Source organism: Lucilia sericata, unplaced genomic scaffold, assembly GCF_015586225.1.
Source record: "Lucilia sericata isolate MDLA Ls3-8-SP2 unplaced genomic scaffold, ASM1558622v1 Contig003593F_arrow, whole genome shotgun sequence".
Classification (NCBI taxonomy): domain Eukaryota; kingdom Metazoa; phylum Arthropoda; class Insecta; order Diptera; family Calliphoridae; genus Lucilia; species Lucilia sericata.
The window spans coordinates 5169-18493 of record NW_023996944.1 but is presented as its reverse complement, the minus strand read 5'-3'; the positions used below and the strand labels follow the sequence as shown (position 1 = coordinate 18493).

The window sequence follows — 13325 nt, the reverse complement described above, 5'->3', positions numbered from 1 at the left end:
ATCGGTAATTTTTAAACTGTACAGTTCGGCATCCGAAAGTCAATGCATCCGAAAATTTTAGTCATTTGCATTAACGTTTAACCTGGTTGGCTCTAGTTGTCTTTCGCCACGAATGTACTCTTTTTAAACGAGGGTGAAAACAGTCGTTACTTTTGTAAGCGAGAGCGAAGATAATCTTTACTTTGCCATCCCCAAGTAATCAAGATAGTAGACACTTTAAACAACTTAAGGGGAGAGGTTCATTTTCATGCATTGACTCCTTTAGACTAGCTTTCAGACTGTTTCTTTGTAATCTATGGAGTGGCTAATGACTACCTCATAGGTTAGTAGGGAGACTTTGGGAAACTCTAAATGATAGATTATATAGCTAGTTCGGGACTGTCATCAAAAGGGTAATCCTACCGTGACGACGCAAGATAAATGTCTTAAATTTTGCGCTAATTCCTTATAAAACAACAAAATTTAAATCTATAATTACTTTTGTTTTAATTTATTAAAATAGTACTTATTCGCTTACAAACTAAATGAGTGTGAGAATACAAAAATAAAACAAAAAATCATGTCTGTATGAAAAACAAATACAAATGCATTAAATTTCACTATTTGTTAGGAAACTAAAAATTAGTTAAATTACACTTAATTTGTACTCAATCACTAAAGTTAAATACGCAGTTTCTTATTAATCCACTGAGTATAGCTACTGACACGGGCATATACACCGGGCCAATCCTTGTAACCGCAACGACGACCGAACGATACCACACCCTCCAAAACCCAAACACCGTTGCGATAGTGCATTAGTGGGGCACCGGAGTCGCCACGACAACTATCCTTATTCGCTGCCCCACCAGCACACATGTGTGTAGATTCTATTGTTAAGCCCAATTTACCGTACTGTTGTTTACAGAACTTCTGATCCATTAGGGCAACATTTACCTTTTGCTTAATGGGACTGCTGGAATCGAATTCTGTTGAACCCCAACCGGCCACAGTAAGTTTGGTATCTGATTTAAGATTGTAGGGTGCTAGAACAGAAGGTAAACAAATGGGTCTAACGGTTTTCGAATAACGAACATTATTCTCAAGCCGTAAAAGAGCAACATCATGTACGGGAGTTTTTTGTGCTTTATAGTTTTCATGAATAATTGTCTCTACAACGCGCCAACGTTGATCATCTCCGGGAAATATGGAACTTTGGGTGTAGTCTCTTAAGCCTAAACGAACAGCCACGCTGTAAAATGAGAATCAATTTAATTAAGTTTTGTACATTTTTGGATTAGAAAAAGAAAAACCTACAGTTCTCCTTTTTGTCTTAGAATGGGACCCTTGACACAATGGGCAGCTGTCAAAATATAACGGGAGTTAATCAAAGAACCAGCACATACCGCTTCCTGAGTGGGATCTAATATAAAAGAAAAATTTTTATATGTTCGGGATTTTAAGAAATTATTTATCAATTATAAGATCTAAACTTACCAGACTTTGAATACTCCAAAAATGCCATCCAGGGGAATTCATATAATTCCGTATCCCTACCACCATATATACGATTGTCTATAAACTCTCCACCACAGGTGGGAGGTTCTGGCAATAACGAGGGTTTGGCTTTAGTTAAAACTCTTGGTACATCAGGAAATATGGTGGTTGTGAGGAAATTTCCTCTGAAAATTTGTCTCAACCAAGATCTTTCTTCTAAACTCAATTCAGGCTGTTCTCTTGCCACTGCCACCGCTACTTCTTGTTTTCTGGGCTCTCTGGTGAATCCCGTATCACTAGAACAACAAACATACGGTGTGGTACCAAAACCACCGCCACATCGTGAAGCTTCTACAAAAGTACGATCACTTTGCAACAACACTTGGCAGTCGTGTATGGCCACACATGTGCCTGGTCTTTTGTTGGGGTTTTCACAGCGTCTGTTGATAAAATCTAGAAAAATGCACAAAAGGGAAACAAAATTAATAATGCGTTGGTTTTTTTCGATAGTATCGTTGCATGTTAAGATCATTAATGGTGATCTTGGGGAAACCCCCTATGAGGAAGTATGTAAGTGCAAAGTGCGATAAACGTTAATAGCCTAGTTCATGTTGTTGTGAACCAAAAAAATACTGGTATGTTGCGGTTTTAAATCAATGGGTTTATGTTTTCAAGTTGTCTTTTTATAAAGTTAATAAAGTTTAAACATTTTTGTGGTTTCAGTTTTGTTGTCTGCTTTTGTTTATTTATTGCTCTTAAATTTTACAACAAAGATGAATCTGAAACTGGTTTCGTTTCGCCTTTGTTTCGGAGTTAATTTTACGTTTTTTTTTTTTTTTGAAGACTTCTTTGACTTTTAATCTTTCATTTTTTAGCGGTTTAAATTAGTTGGTTTTTTTATTATTTGTTTTTTAATTAATTTAATTACAAATTCATCAAAACTACTCAAACAATAATTTAGTTTTGACATGCCATTCCCAAATGAAGAAATAATAAGACCCCCACACCTTTCTTAAGAAAACTTAATTTGAAATAATGATTTGGTATTACAATTTTAAACAAATTATTATAATATCTTATTATTCCTAATTGAACCAGAAAATAATTTGTCAAAGTCTTGCCAGACAATAGAAATATTGAGAAATGACAAGATGGAAATTGTATTGACTATAAATAAAATCATTATTCATATTTTAATTTATTTATAAGAATTAAAACTGAAATATGTTGTCATGACTTCTATTAAATATCAATTTCTAATCGATCGCCAGAGTTTAGCTAGAGAATGTTCTAATTTCCAAAAATAACGTGAAATTAAAAACGTTCTCAATATTTTCTGTTTATCGGAAATATATATAGCCCATGATCTTGGGTCAATTATGACCCGTTCCCTACAGCATTTGTAAAAATGATTAATATCTTAAAACAAATCTTATTTGAAGAATTTTATCTTAATGTATGAATAATCGATAAATCATTTTTAAAGGTTTTTATATTAATTCCAAAATTTTTGTTCGATTTATGGACAATAAACCCTCGAAGAGGGCTATATCGGGGTAGGGTCAGTTATGAACCTATCTATAAAACTTTTGGATTTAACAAAAGTGATATTTTTAAGCCAATTATATATATGGGCAATTTCGTGTCAAGTGACCCAATTTTTAAAATCGATGTCTTCCGATTTGGCTGAAATTTACACCAAGATCAGTACTATGGGATTGTAGGTCAGACACAAAATTTCAGGAGTCAGATTATTTCCAAAAAAAAAAAAAAATTGGAAACAATGAAGAAATAGCTTTCTGCACTCCTTTGGACAATTTTTGCTAGGACCATTAGGTGAAAAGTTACACTCTTTTGAATAAAACTCTGTATGACCAAAATGTTCAAATTTGACCCCCTCTAAGCCCAGTAGTTCTTGACCGCTAGAGCTGAAAATTTTATCTATTCATAAGGTTTTCATATGTATGGGCAATATCGGTCCATGATTTCGCCTAGCTCCCATACAAGGCCCTAGAAATTGTTTAAAGGATCATAAATTAGTTAATTATACGTCGGACCATAATTGACCCTACTTCCCATATAAAGCCCCCTTTAGAAAATCACCTTAACGTTCATAACTAGCTTTATAATACCAGTTTGATGGCACCAAGAATCCCTCTACAAATTTTTATGAGGATCGGTCCATAATTGAACCTATCCCCCATATAAGGACCCATTCGGGAAATGAAACACTCATTACTATATAAAAAGTTTTATAGGAGAGCTACTTCCTACTACAATTATAAAATTAATACGAAATCTGAACATGGGTGGAACTCGTTTATCTGCGAAACTATTCTAGTTAGAATCGGACTAGCAATAAGGGGCTTGGTAACTCTCATATTGTGAAACTATTGCAGCTAGAATCTTAAAATTTTGCACGAAGATCTTTAACGTCCACTTTCATTTAGGGGGGCTTGGTACGTCCCATAAGGGGCTTCTAACTCTCATATGAGTTAAATATTTGGGGCGTAACTGGGCGGAATTTCATTAAATTCGAATATCAGGGAAACTAGTTAGTGTTTATATTAGATACTTTTAATACTCTATCAAACGAATAATCGATTAAAAGATATCTAAAACACTAGCACTGAAGTAATTAATGATGTTTCGACAAAAGGAATTTTATTTGAAAGAATTTCAATTTGTATAATTTTTTACAAACATTTTAATTTTATGAATATGTTAAATGTAACAAAAATCATAGTGTCAGTAAGAGAATGGATGAATTTGTCTATAAAAGATTTAGTGATTGACTTTGTATTGGACCATTAAATCAATGAAAAATTCAGGGTCAATGTTAAATAATTCATTGAATGAATTCATAAACAAATGTAAAATATTTCCAAATTATATAAATGATATTTCTCACTCAGAAATGATTGAATCCCATTATTTCAATGTACAGTTAATAAACTCATTAAAATATGGATGTGTATGAATCGATTCTTAGGAATTTAAAAGAGCAAAGATCTGCTTAAGATCAATGCAATAATAATGTTTTTATTATTTAGTCAATTTGCTGTAATACCAAGTGATATTTTGAATACTTGATATATAAATTCTTAAGTTTTTTATACTCTACACCACTTCAATGGGGAGGGTATATTGGGTTTGTGCTGATGTTTGTAACGCACAATAATATTGGTCCTATACCCACCTTAAAGTATACCAATCATTTTCTGAGTCGATTTAGCTATGTCCGACCGTCCGTCCTTCCATGTAAACCTTGTAATCAAACTACAGGTCGCTATTTTGAAGATAATTCAATGAAATTTGGTACATGATCTTCTATTGTCTCAGGGACGAAGCCTATTGAAAATGATTACGATCGGTCCATACCTTGTAATCAAACTACAGGTCGCAATTTTGAAGATAATTCAGTGAAATTTGGCACACGATCTTCTATGATACCAGCGACGAAGTCTATTGAAAATGGTTAACATCGGTCTATTATTTCGCCTAGCCCCCATACAACTGGACCGGACTAATAGGGCTTTTAAGTTCATAATTATGTTTAATTTACTCGTATCTCGACAAAAAGCTGCAAAACCAAGTTCTATACTAGCCTTGATGAACCTCATGAATTTTTTAATTATAGGGTTTTATTTGACCATAGCTCCTATTCAAAGCCCCCTTCAAAATTTGACTTAAATGTCCACAATTTTATTTAACAATAAATGGCTTAAGTATATCTGAGGCAAGGTACAATTCAACTTAAATGCTTTATTATGAAAACTAAATCCCTTTTTTTATGTAACAGCTACCGGAGACGAAGCCTGTTGAAAATGGTTAACATCGGTCTATTATTTCACCTAGCCCCCATACAACTGGACCGGACTAATAGGGCTTTTAAGTTCATAATTATGTTTAATATACTCGTATCTCAACAAAAAGCTGCAAAACCAAGTTCTATACTAGCCTTGATGACCCTCATGAATTTTTTAATTATAGGGTCTCATTTGACCATAGCCCCTATTCAAAGCCCCCTTCAAAATTCGACTTAAATGTCCACAATTTTATTCAACAATAAATGGCTTAAGTATATCTGAGGCAAGGTACAATTGTGTACCGGTGTAGGGTATTATATGGTCGGCCTCGCCCGACTATAATTTCTTACTTGTTTTAAGATATATCTCATTCCCATAAGGAAGTTTTAACGTTTCAAAATTTTAAGTTTGTTTAACTAAACGTTATATTTATCTACTTTCTAAGTGTAGAATCGTGATCTTCTTTAATAATAAATTTTGTTAATAACATTTAAAATTTAAACCATTTAAATTAGACACTCCTACAGGTTTATCACAAGTATCTTGCAAGTCTTGTGGTTTTTAAATATTTTTTTTTTTAATTTTATTTGTCTTAGTAGTCATTAAAAATATTTTAAAATTTTGTTTATTTCTGTGGTTTTTGTGGACACACTCAAGTTTAATTAATTAATTACTTCAATAGATAGACATACAATAAAAGACAAACAATATAAAACAGGAATTTATAAAATTTGTCAAAGAAAAGAAAAAAATATATTAAAATAATTTTTTTAGTAACGGAAATTTTTACTTGATTCTAGACGCAAAAATTTTATTTTATTGTAAATTATTATTATAAACAATTTTTTTTTTTAAAAAGGGGATTTTTTTTAAAAAAATATTAAAAATCAGATAAATAATTATAAACTGAAGAAAAAAAATATAATTAATTCATAAAAACCAAAAGGCATAAGAAATATGTAAATATTTGGAAATTTGTTTAATATTTGTAGTATGTTTGATAAACAATCTCTAAAATTAGTAACTTTAAAATTTTAAATGTTAAAAATAAATCATGTATAACAATTACAGACTTGTTTTTGTTCTTTATTTGAATATTATTTGTATTTCTTTCTTCTTTTTGGTGAGTCCAGTTTTTTATTTGGCATTCATAATTATATTTTATATATCTACTAAAAAAGAAAGTGAAGCCGTGGCCAATGTTGGAGAGCAAACGCACGTCATATCCCCTATAACGATGTCGTCCCCACCTCAGCAACCTAGTTGCTGTCATTACGGGATACTATGAAACTTGGCAACTACGCAAAAACAACTTGGACTACCATATAACGACTTCTGCAGAAGGAAGAGGAACAATCCACCGAACAACTTCTTTGTCACTTACTTTTAATGGTAATTACTTACTTCAATAACAACTACATATCGGCTGGATTACATGGAAGTAGTCTATTAAGGTCTTACTAATAATGTGTTATATAAATATTTTCTAATTCACTAGTCATCTCGTCCCATATATCTTTAATTTTCATTTCACTTATTCTTATTTAACTTCATACTATCCCCCTCTCTTCTCGCCAGCTTGATTATCCCCAGCAATAAAAGAACTTCCAAAGAAGCGAAAAAGAAGTAGAATTTACTCCATTGAAGTACTAAAAAAGACCTGAAGAAGTGATGATTTTAACACAGGCTTGTCATAAGAGGGATGTCCTTTTTATTTGATTCCAAGTTCACTACTTCTGATGTCATTCTCAAGAAGTAATTTTAATGCTCTTTTTTTAGAAGTTATTCGGAAGTGAAATTATAGTTAAACATCACTTCCTGAAAAGGTAAAAAATAATCAATTAGTGGTACTTTTGAAGTGGTGAGAAATGTTATTCTTTTGGAAGTAATTCGTTTTATTTTTGCTGGGGCTTTACATTTATCACAAAGGGACCAATAGGACACACGTGTGTGTCTTTGCAGCCTGGAAACATAAAACCTTGGGTTTATTATATTGACGAAATATAAAGTTCCCCTAAGTCCATTTTGAGGGCACTGCAAAGGTTAAAGATTCGACACATACGAAGAGTCAACAGACCCACACCATGTTCAAAAAACGTGAAAACTTGGGTTTAAGTTTTTATTTTTAGGCCAAGGATCTACTTCTACTTTTTCGGATATACATATGACATTTTTAGTACCCAAAATCTATCAGTCTCCATGTCCATGTTATCAAACTTCAGTACAAATTTTGAGGCCACAAAAGGTCATGCCCTAATATTAGCGCCCTATATCGGATTCTGGTGTTGGCTATCATATGTTTAAAATATATATATTTTTCGATATAATAGAAAGTATCTATGCTAATTTTAGACAGGCCACCAGACTTTCAGAGGACATAACAAATTTTATTAAAAAAGATGTCTTCGCGCTGTTATAGCGTCTCAAATATGGCCAAAAACTTCGATCTCTGGGTTAAAAATTTGTTGGCCCATGAATGCTGACCTTATGAATTTCTAGAACCAGAACTGGTACTCTTTTGAACTATAACACAGTGTAGACAGGACCAATTTTGAAATAAATAGAGTGGTACTCTTTTCACATATATTTCTAGAAATTAGGTATTAAAATTGTCAGGATATATGAACCGTTATATTGGGAAAGTGGTATGAGTATGGTATGGTGCGTATTGTATTAGAATTTATATCAGATAATGTTAAGGTACTTTTTGTTCTACAAATGGTACTTTTTAAGTTTTGTATAATATTTAAGATATAAATATTATGGGATAAAAAACTCTCCCTGTCAATATAAAGTGCATACTAAGTTATTAGTTATTTAACGCTTATTAATCGCTTATTAAACAGATACATAATAATATTACTTGCTACCAAATAATTAATTAACTTTATAATTAATCACTTGTGTTTTAAATTAGTTCAGTGAACTTATTTTTTTTTTAATTTTTTTGAAATCGAAAACAACAAATTATAATAATTATATTAAATTTTTTACCCACTACAAAGGATAATTGGTATAGTGTAGCAATTATAATAATTAATTAGCTTAGAAATTCTTTTAACCACTTAGAACATAATAAGACTTTTTTGCCCCCCACACAGTAATTTTGTCAAAATATATCTTTGTAATTATGACCTGCGTTCAAGGCCAAACTGGACACAAGAAGTGTTAAACGTGCCCCTTTTTTTACAATGAACAAAAAACAATTGTAAAAACGAACGTGATTTTCAAACATTTAACAAAAACAAAAAATGTATGTATACATTTTTATTAGTTGTTAAAATGATCATAAATCTTGTTTATTATTTATTTATTTTCTTGTTAATTTTTGTGTGTTTAAACAAAAAAAAATAAACCATTCATACATAAAATTACTATAATCATTTAAATTCCATAAAATCTTTATTCATTATGGAGCAGTTCCAACAAAAGCCGAACAAACAGTCAGCATCAAGCCAAAATATGCATGCAGAGCAACAACAATTTGGAAAAAGTAAAAAGTGATAGTTAGACAAAACCGATTATATGGTAACCTACAATAGCTGTGAGTAAATTTAAAATGATTTGTGTTAAATGGTCTAGTACTTAAGCCAGATATTGTTGAGACTTAAATTGAATTTTGGAATATGACCTAATTTTGGTTTTAGGTGCTATAATGGACCAATCTGGAAAGATTTTGTCGCAATTAATATGTATAAGATTCATGATCTTCGGGTGGGGATGTGAGACATTGATCCTTGATAGGAGATCGTGATCAAGTAAAACATTAGATCAAACCGCTGTGGCATTCAGTTGTTACACGGATGTTAGTTAGTTAGTTAGTTAGTTAGTTAGTTAGTTAGTTAGTTATTTAGTTAGTTAGTTAGTTAGTTAGTAGTAGTTAGTTAGTTAGTTAGTAGTTAGTTAGTTAGTTAGTTAGTTAGTAGTTGTTAGTTAGTTAGTTAGTTAGTTAGTAGTTAGTTAGTAGTTAGTTAGTTAGTTAGTTAGTTAGTTAGTTAGTTAGTTAGTTAGTTAGTTAGTTAGTTAGTTAGTTAGTTAGTTAGTTAGTTAGTTAGTTAGTTAGTTAGTTAGTTAGTTAGTTAGTTAGTTAGTTAGTTAGTTAGTTAGTTAGTTAGTTAGTTAGTTAGTAGTTAGTTAGTTAGTTAGTTAGTAGTTAGTTAGTTAGTTAGTTAGTTAGTTAGTTAGTTAGTTAGTTAGTTAGTTAGTTAGTTAGTTAGTTAGTTAGGTAGTTAGTTAGTTAGTTAGTTAGTTAGTAGTTAGTTAGTTAGTTAGTTAGTTAGTAGTTAGTTAGTTAGTTAGTTAGTTAGTTAGTTAGTTAGGTAGTTAGTTAGTTAGTAGTTAGTAGTTAGTTAGTTAGTTAGTTAATTAGTTAGTTAATTAGTAGTTGTTAGTTAGTTAGTTAGTTAGTAGTTAGTTAGTTAGTTAGTTAGTTAGTTAGTTAGTTAGTTAGTTAGTTAGTTATAGTAGTTAGTAGTTAGTTAGTTAGTAGTTAGTTAGTTAGTTAGTTAGTTAGTAGTTAGTAGTAGTTAGTTAGTTAGTTAGTTAGTTAGTTAGTTAGTTAGTTAGTTAGTTAGTTAGTAGTTAGTTAGTTAGTTAGTTAGTTAGTTAGTTAGTTAGTTAGGTAGTTAGTTAGTTAGTTAGTTAGTTAGTTAGTTAGTTAGTTAGTTAGTTAGTTAGTTAGTTAGTTAGTTAGTTAGTTAGTTAGTTAGTAGTTAGTAGTTAGTTAGTTAGTTAGTTAGTTAGTTAGTAGTTAGTTAGTTAGTTAGTTAGTTAGTTAGTTAGTTAGTTAGTTAGTTAGTTAGTTAGTTAGTTAGTTAGTTAGTAGTTAGTTAGTTAGTAGTTAGTTAGTTAGTTAGTTAGTTAGTTAGTTAGTTAGTTAGTTAGTTAGTTAGTTAGTTAGTAGTTAGTTAGTTAGTTAGTAGTTAGTTAGTTAGAGTTAGTAGTTAGTTAGTTAGTTAGTTAGTTAGTAGTTAGTTAGTTAGTTAGTAGTTAGTTAGTTAGTTAGTAGTTAGTTAGTTAGTTAGTTAGTTAGTTAGTTAGTTAGTTAGTTAGTAGTTAGTTAGTTAGTAGTTAGGTAGTTAGTTAGTATTAGTATTTAGTTTGAAAGAAGAATGTGTCTACATCAAATCCGAAGAAATACACCTAGGCCTAAATTTGGCCTATTGTACGCTCCTTTACCAGTGCCTCAGGTGGCAATAGAACCCAACATCTCCGATTAGAACATTAACCACTAACTAACCTGCTGCACAGATGGTTCTAAACTGGAAAATAAACTTGGCCTAACGATCTCTATTGAAACCCAGTTATTTTCCTAACACTAACTGCCGCATAACTTACGTAGATTGGAATGAATATGACGTCAATAGTGGTTAACATCTTTTTCGATTGTCTGAAGGAAATTACTTCGATATTAGATCATAACCGAATACTCATCCAGTGGTAAGATTTGCATTATGTGGTTACCTAGGCAATTAAGGACATTCGGAATTTAAAGAGCAAATGTACTTGCTATAAAGGGAGAAGAGCTTGAGGAAGTTGACCCTCAAAATGCAAAACTGTTCGATGCAATGATATCTGAATTAAAAACGTGGACAAATAAGGGCTCAATAAATCCGAGATTAATATGATGTTTGAATTATTTGTGGACACACAGGTTTACACGGACACAACTATACAAATTTGGACTACGACGAATTCAGATCATACAAAAAGTATAGTGAAACGCTTCTCTGTTATAAGTGAACACTTTCTCTGTTATAAGCAGGCTTTCCTAATATCATAGGAGCGATATTATTTCCGATATTAATTCCCTCTGGAACACCGATTACAACTACGCTCAGGAAACTGAGATTCTGAACGATAATTGCTTTCATGTAAGGAAACACACAACAGGGCTGTTGTCTAGATATATTTTTTTGGAATCTGATGAAATATACATTCTGTATACACTTCAATATAATCTAACCTATTAAATCTTAAGTCAAAAAAGTCCGGTTGCATAGAGGCTAATTGTACTTCTTAAACTATTTATTTTAAGTTCAATAGATTCATTTCTCAAATGAAATATATACAAAATTTTATGAAATTATTTTTAGAATTTCAAAATTTTCAGATTTTATCACGATTCTGAACCGATTGGTAAAATTTGGCCCATATTTCTGATGCATTACAAAAATCAACAAAAACGCATAACAACTTTCTCACTATACCCAAGTAGGGTATAAATACTTCCACAACAACAACAAGAAAAATCCGCCAAAAAAAACAAATTACTTAACTTTATGTCACTTCCGTTTTCGTAAAAAAATATTTGCGGTCGGTGTCTTTATAACTGCATGTGATTGTACATACATATGCATGGATGTGTGTAAGTGATTTTGAATGTTTATATTTCAATTAATTAATGTTTTGACTTACAATTTGAATTTGTTAGAGATTGAGCTTGCACTGCGACAATTATGGTTAAAATAAAGAATCCAGCCGTTAAATTTACTTTCATTTTAACACTTAAACGATTCAACAACATTTAGTCACGTCACTACAATTTTTGAATAATTTTTTGTTTTAATTTGTTTCTTAATACTTTTTGTTGTTTTTAATAATTGTTTTAATTACACTTGTATTCTTGTTAAACTACTGTATGTTGTTATTTTTTAATTTAATTGTTAATTCATAATTTTGTGGTTAATAATTTGTTGTTAATTTTTTTTTTCATTTATTTATATAAATTTTTTCCAAACATTTGTTTCGTTTCACAAACTAGAAACAAAAAATATTATATTGACCTTGTTGTAGATTTTATTTTATTATTATAATTTTGTTTTTTTATTTCATTTCGTATTTATTTATTTCTTGTTAAATTTCAAAAAAAATAAAAAATTTGCATTTAATCTGAACCGTTTGCTGCTCGTTTGTTCGTTCGTACCGTAGTTAACACTTTGATGCTTGAGATTAAACTGAAATTAAATTAAGAATATAACAAGGCTTTTATATATAGTAAATAGCCACCAAAAACCATTCACACTAAATCTCTGGTCAACTTTACTCTTAATGGGTTTTTGCTTAAGCTACCAAACAAAATAACAACCGCAGTATGTGTGAACGCATTCATATTATAAAAATTATAAAAAAAAAATCTCTTAAGAACCAGATAATAATAATAATGCTGATGATTTGATTTTGTTTAATTTTATTGCAAAAAGTTTGTGGTAAAGTACAAATAAAAAAATTTGCATTACTAATAAGAATTAGTTTAAAAAATTTCCCTTGGTTAAAAGGGAGTGAGTTTTTTTTCTGGAATTTGTAAATTTTCTTGTAAAACTTTACTTAATTTAAATAATTTTCAGTTCTTAGATTTTATTATAATATAAATACAATTCCAAGTATTGAATGTTATTAATTTGTATTATGAAATATATATTAAAATTCTAAATTATAACGAAATTGTGTATAATGGAAATTTACCCAAATTTGGGGAAACTCGGTACTTTACATTACAAAAGTTATGAAATTAAACATGTTTAGACCTGATTTTATATGTAAGCAAAATAATAATCTAATTTAAAATGATTCTTTATAATATGAATCATGTTTATCAACCATAATATCACTATTTTAGTCACTCTTTTAAAATGTAATTTTTTTTTTTAAAGAAATTTCTTAAAAATTATTATTCCATTTTCACCTTCTCGCATCTTAATAACAATATGAAATTTGAATATTCTGAATCTAAATGAATTGATTAGTTTGGAATTTATAAACAATTCAACATTTTTGAAAATTACAAACATATGTAGGGTGCCCTGGTAGTTGGTAGTGTGCTAGCCTATCAATCTAAGGGTTTTCGGTTCGATTCCCAGAGACTCTAATCTGCTGCACTACAACGGGCGTACACAGAGGAAAAAATAAATATACATGGCAACGGATTGTTTGTCAATAGTAAGCTTACCACGTTTAGTAAGTGATATTAAGCTTACCACGTTTGTTAACATTTAGACAACGGATGTGTATAAAATTTACACTTCAACAACGAATTGTTGC

The 13325-nt window shown here is 30.5% G+C and overlaps 1 protein-coding gene across 1 annotated transcript; it reads right to left on the bottom strand.

The window, feature by feature from the left end:
• Nucleotides 1-461: 461 nt before the first annotated feature.
• On the bottom strand, nt 462-12230 carry LOC119614891 (serine protease 7-like). The gene is made up of 4 exons (XM_037970985.1): nt 11703-12230; nt 1477-1929; nt 1297-1402; nt 462-1231 (listed from the first exon to the last, which is right to left on the bottom strand). The coding sequence occupies exons 1-4, from the start codon at nt 11809-11811 to the stop codon at nt 661-663; spliced, it is 1239 nt and encodes a 412-aa protein (XP_037826913.1). The 5' UTR covers nt 11812-12230; the 3' UTR covers nt 462-660.
• Nucleotides 12231-13325: the final 1095 nt, after the last annotated feature.

Bases quoted from the DNA above. Each gene is read 5' to 3' on its own strand.
- LOC119614891 (XM_037970985.1), bottom strand. From the start codon at position 11,811: ATGTTGTTGAATCGTTTAAGTGTTAAAATGAAAGTAAATTTAACGGCT. The intron at 1,403-1,476 runs GTAAGTTTAGAT...CTTTTATATTAG, and splicing joins TTTGGAGTATTCAAAGTCTG to ATCCCACTCAGGAAGCGGTA. The intron at 1,232-1,296 runs GTAGGTTTTTCT...CTCATTTTACAG, and splicing joins CTAAGACAAAAAGGAGAACT to CGTGGCTGTTCGTTTAGGCT.